This window comes from Cydia strobilella, chromosome 20 (assembly GCF_947568885.1).
Source record: "Cydia strobilella chromosome 20, ilCydStro3.1, whole genome shotgun sequence".
Classification (NCBI taxonomy): domain Eukaryota; kingdom Metazoa; phylum Arthropoda; class Insecta; order Lepidoptera; family Tortricidae; genus Cydia; species Cydia strobilella.
The window spans coordinates 4,503,801-4,530,413 of record NC_086060.1 but is presented as its reverse complement, the minus strand read 5'-3'; the positions used below and the strand labels follow the sequence as shown (position 1 = coordinate 4,530,413).

General features: G+C 36.5%; 2 protein-coding genes across 2 annotated transcripts in view; one reads left to right on the top strand and one right to left on the bottom strand.

Annotated features, from left to right (window-relative positions):
• The window catches only part of LOC134750549 (exosome complex component CSL4), a 143,156-nt gene that overhangs the window by 53,915 nt on the left and 62,628 nt on the right, over window positions 1-26,613 (top strand). The gene's annotated exons all lie outside the window — the stretch shown is intronic.
• Window positions 328-25,240, bottom strand: LOC134750600 (homeobox protein slou). The gene is made up of 4 exons (XM_063685805.1): window positions 24,416-25,240; window positions 4,259-4,415; window positions 1,371-1,524; window positions 328-1,037 (listed from the first exon to the last, which is right to left on the bottom strand). Exons 1-4 carry the CDS (start codon window positions 24,693-24,695, stop codon window positions 789-791), a joined length of 840 nt encoding a protein of 279 aa, XP_063541875.1. The 5' UTR covers window positions 24,696-25,240; the 3' UTR covers window positions 328-788.

Below are 26,613 nucleotides of genomic sequence, written 5' to 3'. Positions count from 1 at the left end.
ATAAATGGCGAGTCCACTTTAATTATAAACGTTTCTTACAGTTTCTCTAATAAAAAAAATGCAAATTGCAATTTTAAAATTGGCCTGGTCACAGGGACCACACGTCCAGGCCAATTTAAAATAATCATCAGTGTATGAACATCAATTTTAGTCTATTATATTGATTCAGCACTGTTATAACATAAAATATGCAATCAAGAAAAAAATAACCTTAAACTTATATAATATTTTGGCACATAGCAATTTCAATTAAAAGAATTAAAAGTAATCTTACATTAATTATAAGAATCATAAAGACTATTTACATATTTTACAATATTTACAAGGCAAATACGAGACAACATCATGCATTATAATTAAATCGATGTTTTATGTAGGCTGTAAAACCAGTGTATTTAGTATTTTTAAGATCTCTTGTTTTCAATTGAACGCAGTGACAAAAATAAAATGTAGTTATATATTGTATTTTAAATCTTAACCCTTTTCTTTTAGAAACGTAGAATATCATACGAATATGATGTTTAATAACGGAAAATTTCAAGATAATCGAAATGAATCGAAGTTGAATGCTCTTAGGACTTGGTCACATCACATCTTTCACCTAAGAGAATATCTCAAATAATGTCATTTATCACGACCACTGAACACAGAAAATTAAAACTATCTTAAAAAATACGTATCACAATCGAGTCATTCACTTAAACACAATTGCACTAATTCCATAACACTAGTTAATTAGGTTCATCTTCCTTATCCCTAAGGTCCTGGGACCCTGGGCGCGCCCATAATCACGTATGGGAGTGCCCTAAGGACCCATGGGTATGGTGGTGGTTGGCGGCTAGATGGTGGAAGTATGGCGCGTAGGGTCCAGGGCCGGTGAAGGGGTAAGGGACCCCGTGAGAGTAAAGTAACCCACCAGGGTAAGCCCCGGATGGGAAGGCCCCTCCAGGGGGTGGGGGTACGGTAGGGCTGTTGACGTCCATGCCTGGGTTCTGCTTTTTCCATTTCGTGCGGCGATTTTGGAACCAGATTTTTACCTGCAGGGGAAGAAAGTTGATTTTGAATAAGTTTTTTTGCTAATTTATGTTATGACAAATGAATGTGAGTTAAAAGAATGCTCTGACGTAACACTAATGTGGATATTGATTAGTATCATTGACTAAGTACCAACAGAGCTCAGGAATCGAACTCGAGTAGGCAGGAGAGCAGGATGCATCCCCAAATCCTTCAAAGGTAGCAATACTGATGTCACAACATTTCTTAATTCCATGTTAGAAAAATAAAGTGCAATTTGTAGCAAACTGTATTTATTGGACGCAATGCGTAAGTGCCCTTTTTCATGTTGGATTGCAAACCTTTTTAACACTAACCTGAGTTTCAGTCAAGCTCAGACTCAGCGCCAGATTAAGCCTCTCACACACGGACAGGTAGCGCGTGGTCTTGAACTTGTTCTCCAAAGACACCAGCTGCTCGTAAGTGAAGGCGGTGCGCGCGCGCCGCGGTTTCGTGCCGCCTTTGCTGTCCCTACAACAATTGGAAAAGACTAGATTAAATTGTGTTTACGTTTCCTAATTAAAAGAGGGACCGCAAACCGTACGAGGAGTTATAGAAGACATGGAGAGACGTACTTGACACCATTACTTGCTGACTGGTGATAGATTGTTCCCTTTGGCTGGCATTAAGATACTTACATTAAAATAAACCAATAAATGTGTAGGTACTAAGTCAGACCACAGTTTAGATACAGCTTGTCCAAACCTAAGTACCGTAAACAAAGTCATAATTTGACCAGCAGTCCTACCAGCGGCTGTTACATATAGTATCATCCCATTGAAAACTATCTAAAATTGTATTGGACAAGAGAGGAGGCATGTATAACAAAAGATATTTAGTTACCTATCTATTTTTGCAGATATATTAAATCTTTGAGTTTTGAAGGAACATCAAATGGTGGTAGGTATTTCATCTTCATATGACTTTTTTTTAATAAATAAACTAGAAAGGAAAAGTTACCGTAGGCAATTATGCTGTCCAATATTTTTGGAAAACTTATTATTCAATAAATTGTCTATCCTATACTTTAAGGTACGTCTAGGCTAGGTACCTAAGTATATAATGTATTTAAATATTCATTAAACCGGATTGGCTTTGGCAGACAAACCGGCGCCGTAAATAAATATTATGTTTGCTTTTAAGAGGAGTAAGGCCACAAAGCGTGGAGTATATGTTGCAAGAAGCTGTGCAAATAGTCTGATTTTATACACGTGCCTTGTATCTTTGCTGAAATTATTTACTTGTTCAGAAGAGGGTGAAAAACATAAAGAAAAGAAGAGGAAGATGGTTCTTCCAAAAAGACACAATACCCTTGTATTGTATTGTATTGTAGTTCGGGCGATTTTCCGCAACTCGACGACTGGCGCCTATTTTGCGTGACATGGGGGTGGGCTAGTCCTGCCAGCCCAGCTCCTCGAGGAAACCTATCAAACCTTTGATGTTGAGTAGGACCTCGGGGAGGTCTCTCGGGGATCCGAGATGTTTTGCCCTGTATGGGGCCACTCCGCTGCACTCCAGCACCACGTGAGAGGCTGTTTCTTCTGTCTCCATGCATCCTCTGCATAGGGGACTGTCTGTGACACCTGTTATAAAAAGATGTTTGTTAAATAGTCCATGACCTGTTATGACACTGGTTACCATGCTCAGTCGGGTCTTTCCTAATTGAAGGAGCACCCTTGTGAGCTTTCCGTTGATGCCAGGCATGGCTTGTTTGGCCTGTCTGCATCCAGTCTGGTTTAGCCAATGTTCTGTGTGTAGTTTCCCTGTACGTGCCAGCAGCATTGAACGTACCTTGCTAAACGGTATCGGGAGGATCGGTTCTGGGCCAATCGCTCCCGCACTCGATCCTTGCCTGGCAAGCTCGTCCGCAGCATCGTTACCCCGGGATCCGCTGTGTCCTTTGATCCATTGTAGGGTGATCTTATTGTTATGACATACCTCCATTAGTCGTTCGTGGCATTCGTGTATAAGTTTGGATGTGACTATATGGCTTTTTAGAGCCATCAAGACTGCTCTACTGTCGGAGAGTATGCGGATGGAGGATCCTACTACCTTCCTTGCAGTAATGGCAGCCGCCGCGTTTATGATGCCCATGCACTCAGCCTGGAATACCGAGTTATGGGCTCCTAGCGGAGTGGTGATTGACATGTTCAGGTCTTCTGAGAAGGTTCCAGAGCCCGATCCGCTGTCTGTTTTGGACCCATCAGTGAAGATTCTGAGCTCCCGAGGATTGAGTCCTTCGTAATTGTCGTCCTCGTATAACTGTATTTTGTACCTTTTGTCGAAGATAGCTTGTTTATGAATCCGATCCGTGCCCGAATTGAGCACTGGAAATTCGTCATATACCTTATCCAGGCAAGTTGTGTGAAGAGCTCCTATGATGTTGGACCATATGTTAAGGGCTCGCAGCCTTACCGCTGAGAGACTGGCCTCTTGTTGTGCAGCGGTGGAAGGCTTAACATGACCTCCATGGCTGCAGTCGGTGTGGACCTCGTACAGCCAGTGGTGGCCGCGCATGCGAGCCTTTGGAGTCTTTGTAGCTTGTCTCGTACGTTGCCTAGGTTTGTTCTTGGCCACCAAACCAGAGCACCGTAACAGAGTAAGGGGCGGATTATGGTCTTATAGAGCCAGAGAGTAATTTTTGGGTTGAGTCCCCACCTCTTACCAATCATCCTTCTGCATTGCCAAAAGACAACTCCCGCCTTGTCTATACGTTTGTTGATGTGATTGTTCCAGTTGAGTTTACTGTCGAGAGTTAGCCCTAAGTACTTAACTTCATCGGTCAGCTGTAGCTCGGTTTGGAAAAGTGTTGGTCTGGTAAAGTTACCAAGCGCTCTTTTATTGGTGAACATTACCATTTCTGTTTTGGTGGGGTTGACTGATAGGTCGAATTCTCTACACCATCGTTCTACAATCCGAAGAGCAGCCTGGGTGAGATCGCAGACTGTACTGGCAACACCCTTACAATACCCTTATAATGCCCCCAAATTTAACAAGATTTTGCAAAAATAATCAACTGCGGTGGGATTTAAACCCTACATTGAACCTTGCCGGGACATGATTGCATTACCAATTCTTCTACGGGCAGGATCCAAGCCGACAATTTTTTTTATATGTTCGATCACCTCAACGGAATCTCGGCTTTATAGCAGCCGTAATACTTAAAATATCAAGGTTGCGCATAAAAATAACCAACAAGACTCACCTACTAGAAGACCCGGACTTCCCCTTCTTGGAGCTGGGGCTCTTGGGGTCCCCGTTCTCGTCGAGGTCCGACTGCGTGAGCAGGTCGTCGTCCATGTTGGAAGTCTGGTCGTCTGTTTCCACCTCATCCGTCTCCAGGTCTGAGTGCTGCTGGTTGACTGCAACAAGGAAAATTAATAATTATGACATTGGAGTATATATGACACCCATTCAAGTAGGTAGGTACATGGTTTACAGATAGACAGTTACGATGGCTTAAGACAAAACTGACTTAATGACAAGCAAATTTTAAACGCACACACACTGACTTATCTTGTCTAAGCCTTTCACCGCTCAGCCCTCAGCCCTCGAGTTGTGAAAGTGTGTGTAGTACGTAATCACGAGGAAATCGACGTATTGTAAAAACCACAGTTTTGTGTTAGCGACTCTACCTCTCTGCCTACATTTTAACTCAGTGTATGTATAGGTATTCCCTACATATCTAAAATTATAACATCACTTTTATCCGTATGTACCATTATTTCGGATACATGTGTGCAAAATTCAAACTGTGATGTGATTGGCTTAGCTTAGACCTTCAATCGAAGTTTTTTCAAACGGACGCATCAACTTGATTGTTTTATTTACAACTTCTTTAGCAGTTTCAGCATGTTTCTAAACAATAATAGTTCGGAAAACTGGCCTGAATAAAAATACAAACCTGGAAATCATAGACATTTAATTAATAGTTTATGTGCCATGTCAGCTATCAACAACAGGAAAAACCTTATAATCCCATCCTGTTCATAAATGCTAATCCCTAAAATAACACTAAACTCTTTAATTCACACAACATTTTATCAGCGCCATTAAAATATTTATCAAATAGATTTATTATCACGCCAATAATAAAAACTAAACACGCTTCGGAAAACGAATATATCTTTAATTTTATCGTTTCCTCATAATCTCGTTTTCATAAAATTTTCATGTTTTTAAGATGATATAATAGACATTTCCGCTTCCTGCTCGCTTCGCGGTGTTGTATGCGAAATAGTTTTAAAACGGCTATTAATTTTTGATGTGGCAACATTGGCAGCAAATTTCTTACGTCCGGAAACATTAAAGTATAATTTACGACAGTTGTTCCGTGAAATAATAAAATTAGTGAAATGGTGTCGGGCACTTAGTGCGCGAGATGTCTGCTAAATTGACGGCTTTTAACGTCATTTACGTAGATATAATATATGTATATGTATATATATAAGTTTTCTGCGCAATTTTTTTCATATTTATGTGACCGAAATTAACGCAACTAGCACATTTATATTCTCTCTCTTCTATAGCAATATTTTTTTATTTAAAAAAATTGTTTACCTACTTAATTTATTCCATAAAACAAACATGGGATTAAAAACTTTAATTTTATTAAACATAGAGAAGAGACTACAATACTGTTAATCAGTAGAAGAATGTACTTTTAGCTTCACGCATTATGATCATTTTGATTATAAAATAGAAGAAGGCCAGTCGAAGTCGAAAGTGTCGAAACTTTAATAATGTGTTGACTTTTCGTAGCATCAGTCATCCCGATCCATTTTTTCTTTTCGTTTGGCGCATGTTGATGTACGATTCTTCTTGACTAGGCCCCCAGAGCACTGATCACCGATTGCTTGTGAGACAGCAACTTTGCAATTTTACGACTTTTCTATAAATTCTGCTAAAAGTGATAACACTTCGCTTCGACACTCCTTTCAGCAGCTCGTAAAGCAAATCCGAAACTTTGTTAAACAAACAAAAACATATCGGAAACTGTACTTCTATACATCCAGCGAAGGAATATAACTACCTAAAATGACACGCTAAAACATACCTTATAGCTGAGTAATTATAGTTACAACTACATTGCTCAAGGCGACTGTCCAAACTGAATCACTATATTCAAACGATTTTACACTTAAGTGAGATATAAATAAGGTTTAAAGTTAAGCGCTTCATACAAACGTATTTACGACTGTTTAACACTAAACTGATCGTCCAGAGTTATCCGACACGAATTAACGCGATATAATTACGAGCAGATGTCGAGACTAACAAACCAAAACGACTTAATTAACTGAGCGAGTTATTGCAATTTCAACCTTGATGTTAAAGTTTAAAGTCAAAAATGCAGTGGAATGGATTTTGTTTTAGGATCGTTTGGTGTGGGACCTGTAAAAGTCATGGTGATGGATATAAGGCGCAAACTCGACTGCTTAGGCCGGAGTCCTTTAAAAGCAGTTAATGATGATGTGTTTATAGCTTTCCTTAACAAAGACACTTAATTGGATTTCACTAAATGTTGTAGAGGATTTATTGGTACAAATTTGTATTGATTTTTCTAACAGACTTTTTTGCAAGGGGAAACCAGGATAAAAAAAACGAACAATATAGGAAATAACCATATTGTTAGTGTTAGGAAATATAATGGACGTGGCACCAAAATTTAGACGTACCTACTTAAACCACAAATCCTATAATAGTACATTTCGATGCTAGTGCGGAAAGTATGTCATTACTTCACGAGTACCGAGATATGACTCGGGACGAGTGAAGAATGACATTTTCGCACGTGTATCGAACGACGTTTTTTAATACAGTTGAGAAAAAATAAGAAAAGCAACAAGTAAGGAATGGAATTCGGAACTTTTATATTATTAATTCTGTGACATCATTGACATTGACATTATGAAGAGGTGTTTTTCTTCTAGCTTTTATTCGACTAGAATAGATTTTGTTATTATTATTGAACCCACTTCAATGAAAGTTTTTTTTCCAAATGCATGTTCTATAAGACAGAAACAATTGTAAATATTAAAACATTGTACTATTATTACCTAAATATCGTTATTTACGATTATTTGTGTATCGTATATTTATAAAAACAATATCTAATGTTGCCTTTGGAAACTTAAAACATTCTTGCAGTAAGAAAATACGCCTCTTCTTTGACAGGCGTTCCGTTCCATTCAGACAAATTATTAAGAACGGTTTTTCAATACGAAAAATAAACGTGTTATAATACTTATAATGATGAAGAGGTAAGTAATAAAATATGAAATATGCATATTTTTCGTATTCTTACATTAACAGTAAGTTTTTATGTTGATTACGACGTTTAAAGGAAACTAATATTAACACTCATCAATAAGTAGTCATGAATTGGAACAAATAAAAATTTAAAAAAATTGGAAAAGTAAAAAGCACTAGTTCGCGAAAACCAACTTTCCGCACGCTAAACAGCCACGAAAAGTGGCACTTTTTGAGCAACTGTATTAAAAAATAAGATTTTAATATCGGTTAACTGTTTAAGTGTAACGTTTCATTAATTTCTGTCTTTGAAAAAAGAAATTGCGCCATAGGTACCTACTATCTGTGACCGCAGAAAAAGACATAGTTTTGATTTGTTAATTAGGTACGTTGACTGACACCAATTGCAGTAATTAAGTATCTCTTGAGTAGGTATTAAAGACGTTGAAAACATAAAAGACGACATTCAATTTTAACGTGCAAAGCGGTAGAAATTTTAAGGCATCAGTGAAATAAGTATTAAGACCGGACAAGTGCGAGTCGGTCTCTCCCACCCTCAACCTCCGTACTTTTTAGTATTTGTTGTTATAGCGGCAACAGAAATACATCATCTGTGAAAATTTCAACTGTCTAGCTATCATGATACAGCCTGGTGACAGACATACAGATGGACAGAGGAGCCTTAGTACGTAATAGGATCCCGCGTTTGTTAATGTAAAAATAAAAGGACTTTCTAGCAGCAGTTTTTCTCAAGTGTCATCCGACATACGATATCGTATAAATTTGCTATCTTACATAAAATCGAAAAGTCTAAACACTATTAGCAAATCAGTGGCGCCAACGCCTAAGACAATCAAAACAAATAAATATGGCGGCGATCTGTCTGTCGTGCGCGCGCGCACGCATATCTTGTTAATTGATCGTGCCAAATAGGAACCGGGCAAGAACAAAAAGTCTGACCACCTATTTGATCAATCTCTCGTCCTTAAAAGTGCTTTGATGCATTTGAATGGTTAGTTAGATTTAGTTAAGGGTTATTTTATCCTGATAATTGTTGTATCGGCCAAGCTCGGTTCTCCATACAAACGTAGTTCCGCTCTCATTTTAAAACCAGTAGCTAGTTTGCGCTGAAACTTTGTACTTACAAAAGGGCAAGGTACATCTATGACTGTAATTAGTTTATGTTACTTCAGATACCATAGTTAAAGAAATACAGAGAATTTAAGCTTTTCATACAAAACTTAATTTTTGCTCTATTTCGTTTGTTTTATAAACTGGAGCTATATAAACTAATTACAGACCTATGTAGTTTTAAAATGAGAACGGAACTCCGTTTGTATGGGAAGGTGAGATTCGGCCCAGCTTTCAGGGGGCTCTTAATCACCGTGAAGTATAAAACGCTAAACCTTCTTCATATAGGTATACTTACTCGTAAGTACCCAGATACTAGAATGACCTAATTAGATTTGCCATTTGCCCTACAGATTTTGCCATTTCAGTACAAAAGCACTGGAATGTGAATTGGGCAATCGAAATATATTTCCGACGACCGGTCTGGCCTAGTGGATAGTGACTCTGCCTGTGAAGCCGATGGTCCTGGGTTCGAATCCCGGTAAAGGCATTTATTTGTGTGATGAGCACAGATATTTGTTCCTGAGTCTTGGGTGTTTTCTATGTATTTATGTACTTGTATATTATATATATCGTTGTCTGAGTACCCATAACACAAGCCTTCTTGAGCTTACTGTGGGACTAGGTGTATCTGTGTAAAGAAGCAGCAACGCCTGCGAACGATGCTATTAAGCTTAGAATAAATTTTAAAAGTGGAAAAAATACTGTCTTGGGTGAGACTTGAACTCACGGCCTCGGGATAGATACTCCAGCGCTCTGCCAACTGAGCCACCAAGACCTCATCCATATCCAGAGGCCGCGAATTCAAGTCTCACGCAAGGCAGTAATTTTTCAACTTTTAAAATTTATTCGAACTATATTTTCTGTAATATTGTCTTCGGTTACCGCGATAGTTACTCATGAAATTAAAAAAACCGGCCAAGTGCGAGTCGGACTCGCGCACCGAGGGTTCCGTACTTTTTAGTATTTGTTGTTATAGCGTCAACAGAAATACATCATCTGTGAAAATTTCAACTGTCTAGCTATCACGGTTCATGAGATACAGCCTGGTGACAGACGGACAGACGGACAGCGAAATCTTAGTAATAGGGTCTCGTTTTTACCCTTTGGGTACGGAACCCTAAAAACTATGAAAACGGATTATAAGCGTGAACGGATTATACGGATTGACCACGAACGCTGTAATATACGCGATATAATCCGTTTTCACACTTTTATTTTATATTTTCTGTATACAACTTAGTCTCAAAGACTACAGAGTACCAATGTGTCAGTTGCAGTTGCACCCAATTCAAACAAAGCATGTATCAACATGCACCATGATCCCTACAAGGCTAAGAGCTACTTTATCCCCCGTTGTCAACAAGCAGACATTTGTAGGCTTAGCTCCCCGTCGGGTTTACGTTGCAAGCCGTAGAGTCCCCGTGAGGCGTCGATAGGGGTACCTCAATCGAAATTCGAAATTGTATGTCCATCTCTGTCACTCGAACGCAAGAGCGACAGGGATAGACGTCGGTAGACATCTAGAATTGGCAGAGTTGAAACGCTTAGTTTGATTGCTGAGATTTGGAGAGTTTGTGATGATTTGTTGAAGTGGGAAGGGAATTGCCTGTCGCTTAAAGCAGACAAATGGACTTGACTGTGAGCTGTGAGTTTAGAGGGTTGCCAGTAAAGCAAAGTTAGCAAAAGGACCAAAGGACACTAACACCCTTATGACACATAGGAATCCCTGAATGTGGGTTTCCGAAACTCTTTGAAACATTTGCGTATCATTATGATAAATACCCTTATGTAATCCTGTCCCAAACGAATATAGAGTACGCTTCTAGCGCGATTTGTAGATTATCTAAAAGCATTAGAGTTTTGAATGATTCACGGTTAGTTTCACTAGACTTATATTGACCGGGATATAGACCGTGATTACCTTTTGTGTTGTTTGTGTGTGTCACCCGTGAACATGATGCATGTAACTGCGTCGAAATATCGGGAGCTCACAAATAACACAAAAGGTAATCACGGTCTATATCCCGGTCAATATAAGTCTAGTATCTAAAAGCATGTCTAGTTTATCGAGATGTTCCCGTCTCGATAACCCGGATTGTTCTAAAATCAAGTATACTTTAACCAATTTCTCGAAGAGAAATAATTTCGCATTTTCCTGCTTTTTATCACTAATAGTAGCTATTCAGCGTTCACTAACGTACTTTTACATTTTATTTTACATCTATATGTCGTGGCCAGATCTTAGAGTTCATAATTTCACGATGTGTCAATCATTTCATGAAATGATTTGGTTGGTTGGTAGTCAAAAAGTCCAACCTAACCATGTCATGAATTGATCAATTCTAAAATGACAAAATTCTATGATCTGGCCACGACTACGTCGTATATATACCTATAGCTTTAAGAAGACGGGAGGCGAGTTAATTTCCTTGATATAAACCCGTAACCCTCAAAACACTAGTTTTAGTAATCGCCTCCGTTTGCAAATCGATGGAGCAGCGTACAAATTAACTCAAAAGCGTTCATACCGCTCAGCGTAACTGCTAACATGGGACCCAAATTACACTTCGCCATTTTCTTCATTTAACAAATTGATCGTCTGTTTGCTTTCCTTCCCCGTTACAAATGTAACCTTAAATCAAAAGACGCATGGTTGAAAATTGCTCAGTTTGTATTTAAGCATTGTTGAGAACGCTTACGCCCAAAAGATAAGGGCTGGTTGGGGTAATCTTAACCTTAAGTTTCGGTGTTAAGAGTGAATATTGTTTTGGGGGTGGAAGAAGGGGGTTGCGGTCCAAGTTTGTAATTAATAAAGCCTCTCGATTACAAGGGAGGGTGCGGTTGGCTCTGATTCTGAGGAGTATCGTCGGCATGCAGTTTGCCGTCACGGTACTTGGTAGTTGTGATTGATGTTTGTATTCAACTTCGAAGGAAGGCTTCTGTATAGATAAAGCTTTATTAATACTTGAGAAAGGTAGGGACGTTAGCAAGATGCTCTAGCTAGTAAACGTGCTTCACTGAACATACTTAGATAATAGATAAATATGACTTTTGAGGCGTAGTGACATCCGCTACTTTTGATGTGACGCTGACTTTACACTTTTCATTTCTTTTCCACCGTATAAAAATAGCGCAATATAATAATTCCTAATAGAAATGATTAAATGATCTATGTGTGTACTAAATACTACTACTACTATAGAATGAATATTCTCAAATGATTTTTACGCCTAATACCGTAATCTGTTAAACAAAAGGCATTGTTTCTTTCTCAGATGTTTCGTGCTGAAGTAGTGTTAAATTATAATTATGAAATTATTGCTCAATGGTAATTAAGTAACTATACGATCACGAGAGTAATAATGTATATATTTTGTAGGTTGTTCTACATGATTTATGGACAGGTACAAATACAGATCTTTATTTTTTTACCTTTGGGGTAGGTGCGTATACCTATAACAGGGGCACATTTGTATTACAAATAAACTGTACGAATGTACCCCAATTACCAAAATTTGCACAAATTGTAGGTAATCATAAGCAGAAAGACACACTAGATTCACATTAAAAGATAAAAGAAAATATTACGTCGGCAAAAGATGTTTTGGAAGGAACATTGTCTCACAAAAACCTGTCTGTACCGTGTTACATTTTGTTATGTAAGAAAAGTATTATTTTGTTGACAAAAGGTTTTAACGTTTAATTTATTACGTCATTGCTATTTTCATGGCCAATCAAAACTATATTTGATAATTATTTTGATGTTTTCTCAATGTTCCCCTACCTATGTACGAATGTACCCTCTCGGTGGGGTAGATTTGTACATTCGAGAGCTTCTACTAAAATTCAATTCATTCATTTATAAAAGTTATAGACTTCAAATTTTTTGGGTAGGGAACGGAATGTTCGCAAAATGTTATAACTAGGTAATTGAGCAATCTATCATTAAAGACCAATTTTAGAAAAATCAAAATATAAAAAGTGTCTGAGTGGTGAATATGCTCCCTTATGTCATTGTTATTGCATAATATTGTGTTGCGGTCAAAAGGTTTTTATTCGCCTATTTTAGCGCTTTCCTTTCGCGATATCAAAATCTACTTCCCCCATTCAAAATATTCCCAAAAACAAACAAAAATCGTTTCTCAACCCTTACAAACTTCCGAGCACCCCGGAGCGAACGTCAAAGTATTTATTACTCCGGAAGTTGTTAACGAACGGCTTACTTTCGGTGACTTTTTAATTACGGGGGAAATTAGGTGAAAATGCTCCGCGCGCACCGAATGCTAATTTGTGGCTGGGTTACGTTTTTGGGTGATTTTAAACTCAAAACAGCTGTAATTTTAGGTAGATACAACGCGAAGTAGCGGTGTTAGATACTTACCGCTATTTAGCTATAAGTATTACCTAACTATTGCTAGGCCTCTTTCAAAGGCAGTAAAACAGCGGTAGGTATGTGTTATAGGTATCACGCAAAATAAAAGACAGCAAAACAGCCGTATGTTTGGTAAGTATCACGCAAAATAGTGGTAACTAATGGATCTCCTCGTTTTCAAAGAGGTGAATATAACGAATGTTAGTCTTAGTAAGAATGAATGAGATAGGAATTGTGTAGCTTACTACACAATTCCTATTTCATTAGGTAAATCTAGGTCTAGGTCCAAGTATTGCGAGTTCATACATCTGCATTTAGTGGCAAATGTATGAACTCGCAATATACTCTAATCAATGTGTAAACAGGTCCCCATGTGAAGGCCAGTCACATTTAGACACCCCGCAGCCACCCTTACTCGTATTGACCTTATACGGGAACAAAACAGTGTCAGACTCAGACATAGTTTTTTTTTTTTTTTTTTCTTGATGGACTTGAGGGCGGTGTTGCCCATAGCCAATGACACGTAAAAGGGTAGGAACAAAATAAATGCTCTTAGAGCACGACGCTGTTCGGTGGTTGTTGTAGTTGTCTCGTAAAACCGATAGCTGGATTTTACGAGAAGCACGTGGACTACCGGTCGTTGACTCCAAAATGGTGGTTAAACATGCTTTGAGATTAATTCTCCATTCACTGCACACTACCACATTAGATTATTGTATAATAAAGCTATCGATATTACACTTTAAACAATATTAATGAGCAAAAAACAAAGGAATTAATCGCGAGGCTACTATCAAGATGGCGTTCGAACCGGAAGTCCCTCAGACATAGTGTTAGTTCGAATCATGAAGCTGTACCTGGTTCGAATAAGTTTGGAAAATTGAGATTCCAAATTCAAATAAGCAGAAAATTTGCTGCCCCAGCGCCTCCGGCCATTCCTCTCGCGCCTAAACACCCGGCAAATAGGCCGCTTTTAAACGCAAGACGATCCTCAATTTTATTCTCATGTGACTGGTCATAGACGTCATAGACCATAGTTGTCATAGGCTAGGGCGTCCACTTACCAGTAGGCGAGGCATTATGGAGGCGCACATACCAATCAAGTTACATATTTAAGGAGGAAAATTTACATGATCATGGGTAATGGGTCAAATTACCCCATTTCACACACAAGCGCACTTCACGCACTTGTGGGACTTATCACTTTGCTGGAACAGGTCAGTGTTTTATAAAGAAAGCATTTGGAGTTTGGTAGGGCACAAGCCTGCTTTGAGGAACAGAAATTGCAAACTCGTTCCATTGAAAGAAGAAAGAGAAATGTCACTCCCACATATTGTCATTGACTAGTCGGAGCAAAGTTAGCTTACTATGGACTATCATTTTTTTTTCCTGCTTTCTTGGTTCAATATTATAAAATGTATTTCAAAAATAGACAAATCATTTGACAAAATACAAAAGTTTAGTGTAAAAATCGAGAAATCCGTTTATTATGCTCCGCTTATACTGACCAACCGCTCGCTGTGACGTAATTATTGTGCGAAGTTTGGTTTGGTTTTCATATAAAATTCTTGTTGACAAAGTCGGCTTATAGTGATAAATCGCTTATTATATTATTAACCTATTAATCCTATTTTCATGAAATTCTGTCCGATTATACTGACACATTCGCTGGTTTTCGTGGCCGTCCCCACGTCTTTCCCTTTGAGATTAATTTGGAAAAATTAACAAAATAAGAAAGTTAATCAACTACGCTTTATATGACGTCCGCTCAGTATGACGTATTTGTCACTTCCCTTCGATGTCATTATAAGCGGATTCTACTGTACGCAGAAAATTTGCCGCCCCTGCGCCTTACGGGAGGTAGCGGCCATTGCTCTCCTGCCTAAACACCCGGCAAATAGGCCGCTCCTAAACGCGAGACGCTTGACCCTCGCTTACTCACCTTTTCTTTTTATTTGACTGAGCAAGGAACAAATCTTAGCGCAAAAAGGATAATAAAATAATCGTTAGATTCGTTTAGACGAGTCTAATTTCACGGATTGGTGCGCAAAGGGTCGGTTATCCCCCTCACTCTCTATCTTTACTAGACGTGTGTGTTGTCTCGCTCTGTCGACCAATCGTCGGGCAAGCAGATTCTCGTTCTTATTTTCAGTGTTAGCGGGTTGGTGAGGTTTTAAGGTGCAGGGGCGATTTTCTGTTGCATATTATACGAGCAGTGATGGGATGTTCTAGAGAATATTTCTGCCTAATAAATCCTCGGTCAAGGAGAAATAAGGAATGTTGAATTTTCAAGATTCGCGCCAAAGTTTCATGTTATGTTAATTTTTATTTAGGTGTTACGTGGGTATAGTTAACGCTATCTCTACTGAGCTCGTTCACTTACTTGTACTAACAATGGCATTCTGTTAAACAAAAGCCATTATTTCTTTTGTGTGAGCGCGTGTGGCCTTTGTGCCTGAGGCTCACACACAATGGCCACGCGCTCATTGTTAGTACGTAAGTGAACGAGCTCAGTAGAGATAGCGTTAACTATACCTAAACAGGTGTCACTTACAAGAATGAATTGCTTCGACTTATTCCTGGGATTATTTATAATAAACTACTTACATTTAAAAGAATTATCGAAAGCTGTTTTGTAAATTGTTAGCTATAAATAATTAAGTATCATAGTTTGAAACACGATAGAATTAAAATGATAATTATTTATCTCAAAACACCAAAGGCCTTAACTTAGAAGACTTATTAAACTTCGTAAAGGCCCGTCTTTACGAAGTAGGTAATATAATAGGTACCTAAGTCAATGACTAAATTCAGATATTTTTCTCACGTTGTTTTTGCATTAAATATTCCTGTACTTTCTGAAAATATATAATATCTTCTTAATGGTAATATTTGCGGTACATCACTAGAAGGTGCAGGGGCGATATTCCATTGCATATTATACGAGGCCGATGGAGCCCAAATTGTGTTCCCTGTGTAAATATTTAGTTCGAGTTTTATTATAGAGTTTGTTTGAAGTATGTAAGTCAGCTAAAAGTTATAAAAGGGGCGCGTTGGAAATAAAATAGCCCGGTAATAAGGAAGTACCTAATGTTTTTTTGTTAAGTTTGTACCTAGACTTTTAAAATTGAAGTGTGGGTGTATGTGTGAGGGATATAGAGCTCTCTTATTTTCTTAAACTTCACTACATATTTTCAGAACCCCTAGTCTAGTGACGTACTTACCTACGCGTTTGCATGGAGACTATATAAAGGAGCCAAATCTCTATGTATGAAAAGTGTCCATGAAAAAACAGTAATTAGGCGGCGCCACCATACACCGAAATACTACCAAAAACAACCTACGTAATTTGGTCGGGTTATTTGTTGCCTTATATGGTTCATGTTATACTCATGTCCCAGAGCCTAACTAGCGCCACCGGAGAGATTAGGAACTATTATTTAAAGCTGAAAGCGGTCACTTTTGCAACAATTCTGCCATAAGAGATTGGCATCCTTTCTATACCATCCATACGCGTTTGCGTTAAGTCTCATTTTGTATGAGATTATGATTAGCGCGCGTAGCGGGACTTTTTGGAAATTCAAAATCCCATACAAAATTTGACTTAATGCGTACGTCATGTCACGCTATCGAATAAACTTTACACTAGAACAACAGGAATCAATGTACACAATATTTACCTACCCACGTATCTGACCGCTTTGCTTATTCAATTTAATTAATTTATTTCAGAATAAAAAATTCCATATACAATTACATTTACATTTAAAATAAAATAAAATAACTAATCCTAAATTAAAACTAAATATGTTAGTAACAATAGGTAATACTTAGACCTTATCAGTCAATATTTAAGGCACTCTGCATGATACGTCAACAACTATCTTATTTTTTACATTTTTTTTGGATTTTAAATAACTCTACATCCTAAAGGTACCGATAAGTAAATATTTGAAGTAATAAACAGGTTACAGTCTGGCAAAAAAGAGTAGAAATTAAAAACTGGCAACACTGTAGTGTCGTCCCGTTTTTCTTAGATTGATTTGAAAGGGACGACACTACAGTGTTGCCACTTTTTAATTTCTACTCTTTTTTGCCATACTGTAAGTATAGTTGGTCAAATTAATTTGTCAGTCAGTAACAACCAGGAAAATTATACTTATCCCTTTCTTTTGGGTGCTAGTACTAGTGTAAGACAAAGATAGTATGATTCTCTCTGTCTATGTTTGAAATGAGACAGACCTTTGACAAACTATAAGTAAGTAAGTGTTTTATTTGTAAATATAGGTACAATTACAGTGGTGGTCAGTTTGTATAATTATTACAGTTTCACTATATTTTACCAAACGGCGTACAAAAACATTGAACTTAATACTAAAAACTAAACTATCATGCTCACCAAGTACGAGTTTGTAATTCTACTTACAGCTTTGACAATTTAATAATGAATATCAGGTACATAGTTAGTTATATTTAACATAGTTAGTTACTTTAGGTCTTAATTGTTTTTTATGGTGTTCAATTCCCGATAATAACAACTTTTTGCGGAGTTCTTTTTATTTTAACCCGCTTACTAGTGCATGCAATGTTATAACTGCCATATACATCTTCTTCGTATGGGGATCCCTTTGTTTCACATAAAGTTTTAAGCCATAATGTATTGTTTGTCATATTAATCATTAGTCCTAAAACTGAAACCGTTAACTTTTCAGGACTTTCGTAAGGTTATCCTACAGATAGAGTTTAAGTTAGGTTTGTTTTGTGACAATCCTGAAAAGTTACGCGTTTCTGAACCAAACAAATTATGACTAACGAAAATGCGGACAAACAATACATTATGACTTAAAACTTTTTGGGAAACAATAGAGACCCTTCGTGGGAGGGGGAGGGAAAATAATCAATGCTAATACTAACAAACTAAGTACCTTCAATACCTAGGTGCAGTCAGCTGCAGAAAAAAGGTACCCCACGTCCATACTAATTTACAGAACTTTGTATGCTCAACATGGCTCATAAAAGCTTTGAAACATAAAAATCTATTAAAATTAAAATACAAACTTAAAAATTAAAATATGTATTACTAAAATATTAACTAAGTTACAGGAAACATGTCAAAAATAAAAGAATAAAAATAAATAAAACATGATTCATATAAAATTTCAAATTTTCCTTTTCTATGCAGCTGACTGTACATGTCGTACATAACATACAAGTTATCTACAGTCAAATAGCGGAACCAATATCATTCACAGATAAGCATCAGATAAGCGATCTCTTCACATGGTTGGCCTAATACGCGCTGCATCCCCTTCGCTTTCCTGTTAAATGACAGAGATGCAACATTACGGCCGAGTAGCCATAGCCATTGGGCAGATCAAAGGATTTGGCAGCATCATGTTATCAAATTGGATCTAAAGCTTGGACGCTTCGCAATAACTGCTTTACTGAGTTTACGGAGGTAGTAAAAATACTGTACCTACCTAGACGATAGAATTTGACACATGAATTGGTAGTTGAAAATTATGGGGAAAAAATGTAAGTGGAAAAATTACTGCCTTAGGTGAGACTTGAACTCACGGCCTCTGGATCGATAATTCGATACACCAGCGCTCTGCCAAAGCCCAGCCGCAGAGCAGAGCAGAGTGCAGAGGCCGTGAGTTCACGTCTCACCTATTATATTTTTCCACTTTTAAATTTATTGTAAGCTTAATAGCATCGCTGGCAGGCGTCTGCTTGCTAAAAATTAGATTTTGTGTTAAGTCGGCTATATTCGTACATTTCGTACCGTCGCGCCGGTTAAATCATGGCGCTAGTAGATTTTTTGAAAAAAGTAGCGACAACTTGAAATTTAAGTCGGTTACAAGTAGTAGGTACATATATATTATTGGCTTTGGTGACGCCTATAGTTAGTTTTGTTTCCGATTTATCTAAAACAATTATTATACACTTTACAAATAAATAAATAAACGATTACTACAGGTTAGGAAATATAGTTAAAATCACGTTCATTTTTGGAACAAAAATGGAATAGAATTAAAATAAATAGGTTTATTTGTATTTGTTGTTATAGGTATAAATACCAAATTTCATCTGGTTTAAAGCAACATTTTGCATATAACAACTAATAGAAAAAGTGGTAAAACTACACTGACTTCAGAAAAAAAACATAAAATTGTGTGATGGTAGGTATTGAAATCTCCATGAATTATTTTGACTATTTGACAATATGTTTTAAAGATCAAATACAACGTTTAAAAATATGAGCATCAAATCACCGGGAACAGACGCCACCTTTGTTTGTTCCGTTGACAGCGTTACTGTTTCCGGACTGTCTGACCGGACACTCTATTTTGTTTCATAATATAGGAGGCAAACGAGCAGACGGATCACCTGATGGTAAGCGATCACCGCCGCCCATGGACACCCGCAACACCAGAGGGGTTGCAAGTGCGATGCCGGCCTTTAAGATGGGAGTACGCTCTTTTCTTGAAGGTTTGAAGGTCGTATCGGTCCGGAAATACGGCAGGCCAATTCGAACTTACACTGACATCTAAATGATGTCATTCAGTTATCGTGCATTTAGCTTGTACTTGTCCGTATATGTATTAGCGCGAGACGCACGATAACTAAATGACATCAATCTGATGTCAGTCGAAATGGCCTGTATTGTACGTAAAACTTCCGCGGTTTGAACACATATTAAAACATAATTATATCGGGCGTTAATTCGCGACAGACCCGATATAATTATGTTTTTAAATGTTGATCGAGTTTGTCTAATAAATTATCTTCCAATGCATTATTTATTTGCTAGGTCATCCATCTTTTTATTTTTTTATGTAGGTATTAATTTTAAGTTTGTAAGTTGACATAATTTTAAGGTTCTGTTTTATTCGAATTTTGTTATTAAATAAAAATGTTTTCGGTTTTAATAAATAAATTTACCTTAAACTAAAATGCCATTTAGTTTTCAAATATCAAGTATTTTTAAATGTAATTAAGTAACTAGTCACTACAGAAGATACATTTACAAACACGCCTAATAAAAAATACAAATCTTATGTACTTACCTAATCGCTAATAATTAAATGTTGTATCTGTATTTGGTTGTTGCAAGTATATTACGTGTATAAACATAAACACGTACAGAACTTTTACTTTGCCACAATATTTTGCCTTTTACCGCTACTAACTACTACCGTAGTAGGTAGTAGTACAACAACAACGTATTTTAGGTAAGTACGTATACCTAAAATATTGCTATAATTTGAACGGCGCAAGGTATTATATACTTACACAATATTGTTTTTTGCCTAAATGAATTAAAATGCTTGATAATGGAGAAATGATACGACATAAATTAAATAATCAGATAAGCCAAACAGGAGACGGACGCCACATCTGTCCCGTTGACAGCGTTACAGTTTCCGGACTGTCAACTGACCGGCCGGCCACTTCTCTTCGACTAATATTTTTATGACACAATGAGGGAGAGAAGGAAAATAAAGGAAGACAGGGAAAACTAGAATGTTATGAACGTAATAATGTCTACTTAATAGTAATAATAAAAATACAAAAAACCGTTTGCTTTAAAATATTTTACGTTTTGAATATAGTTCGATTCTTAACAAAACAATAATTAATTGATTAATATGGGCTATCAATTTTCGTTGTATATAGATATTAATTTATTCATTTTTAAGTTTATTTTTTTTAATTGTGTTGGGAGATTGGGTAATCTCCAATTGATTGGTGGTGGTTGATGATGAAAACGAACAGTGACAAGTAAGAGTAATTGATAATCTTTTATAAGCTAATCATAAATGACAGTAGGCATAACCCAAATATAAAAATAATAATGTGTTGCTTATACTAATTTATTATCTACTACATAGTAAACTTAAATTTAAATAAATATTTTTCTATTAGGTATAAGGTACGTATTGTAGGTATAACAACTGTATATAGGTATTAAGTAACAGGTTAGGCTAGGTCAGGTTTAGGTACGTAGCTGGTATTTTTGTGTTTTGAAAAGATTTATCGGTGTGCAGTTTGGTTTTGTCGTAAACAACATATAAGTAGTTTCCGAAAGTTCATAATTATCCAAATTTAAATATTGTATAAGAAATAAAATATAAACAACATCTCCTCTCAATGCATTAGTGTACCAACTCTGTCTCTATTCCGTCGCAAAACCATGGACGTCGTTTAAACAAGTAGTAATAGACGCGCCACCGAGCGACCGGGGGTAAGAGAAAGAATATTCATATAAAATTTGGGCAGCATAGGATTTTTTTCACTCTTATAAATTTCGGTATTTTCCCATCGCCTCCTACCTATGACGCCACCCGGTCGGTGATAAGGACAAAGCATGGCATATTTTCTCTTTCCTTTTATAGGAATCGCAATAAGACTATCTTTCTCTATCAAAGAGCGCGAAACCGTGACAACAACCGTAGAACCACTATTTTGTAAGTTGAACTTCAACAGCCAAATCAAAGTAATTTAAATTAAAATCGGAATGTCTGTCAAAAAAAGTTTATTGTACCTATATATATATACGTAATTGGTTTTCCCAGTTCCAGCAGATCAGTTTGACAGGCGTGACAGAACCAAAACAAGCAAGATGACAGTAAATCCGGATCCGTTAATAATGATCAATAAGGTTGTATCACCATCGTTAGTTAGCTGCTTAATCAAGTATTAAATCTACGTCAGTACTTACCTAAAGTCCGACTAAAAAAAATGGGGTCCCTTTGTTTGACATAATATTGAAAGTCATAATGTACTGATTGTCATATTATCATTAGTCATAATTCTGAAACCGTTAACTTTTCAGGATTTTCCTCAGGTTATCTAGATAGGTTAGGTTAGGTTAGGTTTGTTTTATGGCAATCCTGTAAAGTTACGCGTTTCTGGGAAAAACCAAATTATGACTAACGAAAATGTGGACAAACAATACATTATGACTTAAAACTATACAACAAACAAACAATAGAGACCCTAAAAAAATACTGGATGTCGCTGCTGAGAATAAGCAGTCGACGTTATATCACTTTATTTTAATTCGGAAAATATTTACATTTTAATAATTTATTACATCTATCGGTTACCGACGGTAGCGTACCGTGAATCGTGGCGAGATTTGCACTTATTTGATGAACTAAGTGCGGCTATTAAAAAACAATTTTAAATAAAATGTAATTCAATCGTAACGTTTTTGTAATAAAAATGCAAGAAGATAGAGATAATATAGTTTAATTATTTAATTAACAACGCCACGTAACAAACACACAAGACACACACAGAGTTTATTTTTGACAAATTTTGACGCACTCATATTTATAATAAGAAAATTTAATAGGCGACCAGACAAATTTTAGTCACCCCTTAAATTTTCTCAAGTTTATAGCAAGACGTAAAGTATCCCCTATTAACGGTGATATACCGGTACGAGTATATTATAATTATATATCGATTCATCCCGTTTCTAAAACTCAATTTAAAGGATCCGCCGGCGCGGCGTTGGATTCCATTATCCACTCGAAAAAAAACTAATTGTTTAAAATACGGCATTACAGGACATTTTCATATACATATATAGCTAGTAATTCCAGTAGCCTTATTTACCCGTTTTCTAATAGTTAATTAACACTTAATTCATAAATAAGGAAGAAAGTTTTTTTATGCTACGAAGGTTGATTGTGAGTTGTGAGTTAAGGTTAAACGAAAGAGTTTATAAAATTCTACTTGCTATTCGTATTTACGATTGTAATCGTAGAGTTCAATAAAAAGTTAAAAACTAGTATTCTGAATAAATAAATAAATATATTTTCTCATGCAGCGCAGTGGGTAAACAATCATTTTGCCGTCTATATTGTCAGTATAAAGTAGGTATCTACCTACCTATGCTTGGTTGAGCTGCTGAGGTAAAACAATTCTCTGTCCATTAAAAAATATCTAGCAATAACGATTATTTAAATTGAGTCATTAAAATTACCGGTAGTTGAAATCAACAATACCTATTAGGTAGTTATTACTCCTGCTTTGTTAAATAGATTGAGTACGTGACGCCGTTTAAACTATTTATTAACAAACAAATACAATACACTCCTCAAATAAACATCCTAAATGATTTTGAGCTTTAACGGCATATCAATAAGTGATAAAATATATCAATTTCAAGTTTTTCATACGCACGTTTTAAGTGGTGTCGTGTCAAAGTTGATGTCTCAATTAAGAATGTGAGCGTGCAAGCGTGTTGCTACCACGTTGTTACAATGTAAATTACTTTTAGATTTATTTTTTGCGGTTATATACTGTAATGTACCAACACTTTTTTTCGCTGAATTACTTCGGGAATAGTAAATCTGAATTTGAGTTATTAGTATCTATTAAGGAATATTTAATAGTCCGCAGCTTTGCCAAAGAATTTCTGTTGGGACAGACTAAATTTATGTCGTTGCCGGCAACTCTATCTTAGATTTTACAAAAAGCCCAGCACGGATCTGGAAATAACTTTATTTTCTTATCATATTTTAAGGAAGGTTAGTTATTAAACCTTCAATAATTATTCTACTATTAAAACCAAATTTATAAGAAACTAAAATATTAAAAACATATATTGAAGCTTGAAGCAATAAAATTACAAAGAATAATAATATACTAAATATGTACGAAACGTGATTATTGCTCAACCTCTCCCATAACTCATAATACATAACAGAAACTTTTTTTACCGCACGATAAATATGATCTAATAAGAATCCAACTAACTTTGCTAATCGCGCGGCATCGGCACCCTACCGAATGCTTGTAAAATCCACCCTTATTATCGGAATCCTTTTCATTTTTATTTAGGCACAACATTTTCCCTTTCAATTTTCTTTTTCTGTAGTAAAATTTAAATGTTTAATTTAATTTTGAATCTTTTAGTTTAATGTAAAGTACCTACCAATATTACCTAAAGTACAAAACCTAAATACACATAACTTTAATAAGATCATCAAAAGAAATACCTGAACATTATTATTGTTACCCATACCCATAACCTACTTAATCGAATAACGAAGAGATCTCTCATAGAGATAAGTTCGCCTTTGTATTTTCTAATTTAGGTAGGTATATCTGCTGTTATCAATCCTTGTTTCGTACAATAGTGTGTTTATTACTGACTTACTTATACATGATAATAGGTAGTTATTTACCTAATATGTATATAAAATGTTTGTATTTTGTTAGACATAAAAACAAACTTCCTCTATCTAAACCAAATAGCCAAAATATACGAGCAAGTTTAATACGCACTTTCTTTAAATAGGTAAATATGGTGTTAATCATAAGCGTTTGCCAAATTTAACAAACCGTTAAACCGTTATTTTGTCCCTATCCGTCATTCTGACATTTCCGTTTTTTAGAAAAAGAAAAAAAAAATACGGATTTTTTAAGAGGTTGCTAAGTTTTATGAATCCTTATTCAGCTACTAAATTTATCAACATACTAGATTTGAAGATGATAATTTAGTGTACCTAACCTACAAACAAATAGAAAATTTATATTATGGATTAGGTTAGGATACCTATTGCATGTCGAAGAAAAACTCACCTGAATCACTGTCATCTCTATCATAATGTGGTCTCCAATACTGCTCGTCGTATCTCAACGGCACCTCCGACTTTCCAGTAAACTTATTAGGGTCTAAAATATTCTCTACTGAAAACGCTATCGCCGACCTCTCCGGCGGCCTCGTGAGGCCGAGCCTCCTCGTTAAATCCACGGGCGCGGCCTCTTCAACGCCCACTACATCTACTTCGGCCCCCGCTTCGGCCTCTGCCTCATCCTCTCGCCTTTCTTCTGACCCTCGCGCCATCGCAAGCATCGTCATAGCAAGGCCTATGTGTAAACTCTGTACATCTGTCTGGATAATATATTTCTCGTGCTCAGTCAGTTTGAAAAAAGTTAGTTTATAAAGCACTATCACATGACACTTAAGAAAAAAGTTTATATTGTAAAGCGTATGGACACTGTAATCCAGTCCGTCTATCGGGAGCGTTCGGTACCAACTGAAACGGGAGTCGCGCGAGGCGGGGACTTCGGTGGGCTAGGAGGGGGCTGCGCTGCGATTGGCGACGGGCCCCGAGGCGTGCCAGGGGTGGGGAGACGTAATCGAGCAATAAGGTTTAAACAATTTCGTTTAATACGCTGAATTATGTAAGAGAGCGGCGGCAAGTAATCGGGCGCGAGCGATAAGGCCATTTGCGAGACTTCGTTACGTATTAATGGGCCAGGAAATTGACTTATGAATATTAGAGAAGGTGGTTGGAGTCCGCGGCCGCACTGTTTGTAATGGCCGACACCGTTAAACTGTATGACAACAACACGCGTCGTAAATGCTGAAACAATACTGGCTATTAGGCTTGATTTTTAGACGTCAGATTCTTGAGATTTTAGAACTATTTGTCAGATAAAGGTCATGACATGACATGAGGCCGCATTTGTAGGATAAGGATTTAAAGATAGAGATAACATTATAAGTTCTCTTAGTACATATTTAGCTGAGAATTTAAGATTATTTTGACAATTTGATACGAATATCTAATGACGGAATTTGAGCGGTATACCTATAATATAGCAAATCAGTTTTTAATAAGTGTTAGGAACTCTATGACACAGATATTTTAAATTTATTTATTACTTACTACCTAGTTTCTGCGCGCGATTATTCTGCGTAGAATGACGGTTTCCGTGATAAAAGCATTACAAACTATCCTACTACTAGGTTAGGTACTTAGCCTGTTTCCGCGCACACAGTCTGAATGGAATTTATTATTATTATGAATGGAATGACCGGCACACAATGGGTACTAACTATTAGGCATCGTAAATCCACCCAAATAAAGTCCAGTGCCCTGTTTATCTAAAGCTTGTAACTTGTAATACAAGCGGATGTCACTTTTTGACAGCTTTTGTTAGAAAGGGACTTCCACTTGTATTACAAGCTACAAGCTTTTGATAAACGGGCCCCAGTACCTACTAGAACTATGGTTTACAAGTTCTATATGCAAAACCTTTAATAATTATTATACTTACTCTTATTAAAACCAAATAAATAAATAATAAAATAAATAAATATTACAGGACACAGATTGACTAAGTCCCACGGTAAGCCCAAGGAGGCTTGTGTTATGGGTACTCAGACAACGATATATATAATATATAAATACTTAAATACATAGAAAACACCCATGACTCAGGAACAAATATCTGTGCTCATCACACAAATAAATGCCCTTACCGGGATTCGAACCCAGGACCATCGGCTTCACAGGCAGGGTCACTACCCACTAGGCCAGACCGGTCGTCAAAACAAATTCTTAAGAAACTATAATATTAAAATAAAAACATATATATACTATTGAAGTGAAGTGTAGTACTGAAATTTGACTGAGTTTGGCATTTGTAATTATTTTCTAGTAAGTGATTGTTAAATTGGATGTGTACATGTGAATTTTTATTTTAATAATTTTGTAAATATGTTGACATTTGTAATTGTAATTTGTAATTTTATACTATACCTATCTTCAATATGTATTTTAATTTTTAATAGGTACAATGTACATAATTTTAATTATTAAGAAACTATGTTCGACACAATAATTATTGTTAAGAATAAATAAAGAAAGAAAGAAGTAATAGTTTGTTTATATGACAACTGATTATATCGCGTATATTGAATTTATAATACATCCCGATGTTTCGAACCCTTTACAGCGTTCGTGGTCAACGGGTTTTATTTTATGAGT

Excerpts from the sequence above, each read along its gene's own strand:
- LOC134750600 (XM_063685805.1), bottom strand. The coding sequence starts at position 24,695 with ATGACGATGCTTGCGATGGCGCGAGGGTCAGAAGAAAGGCGAGAGGAT. Across the intron at positions 4,416-24,415 it reads TAGAGATGACAGTGATTCAG|TCAACCAGCAGCACTCAGAC; the intron begins GTGAGTTTTTCT and ends TCCTTGTTGCAG. Across the intron at positions 1,038-1,370 it reads TGAGCTTGACTGAAACTCAG|GTAAAAATCTGGTTCCAAAA; the intron begins GTTAGTGTTAAA and ends CTTCCCCTGCAG.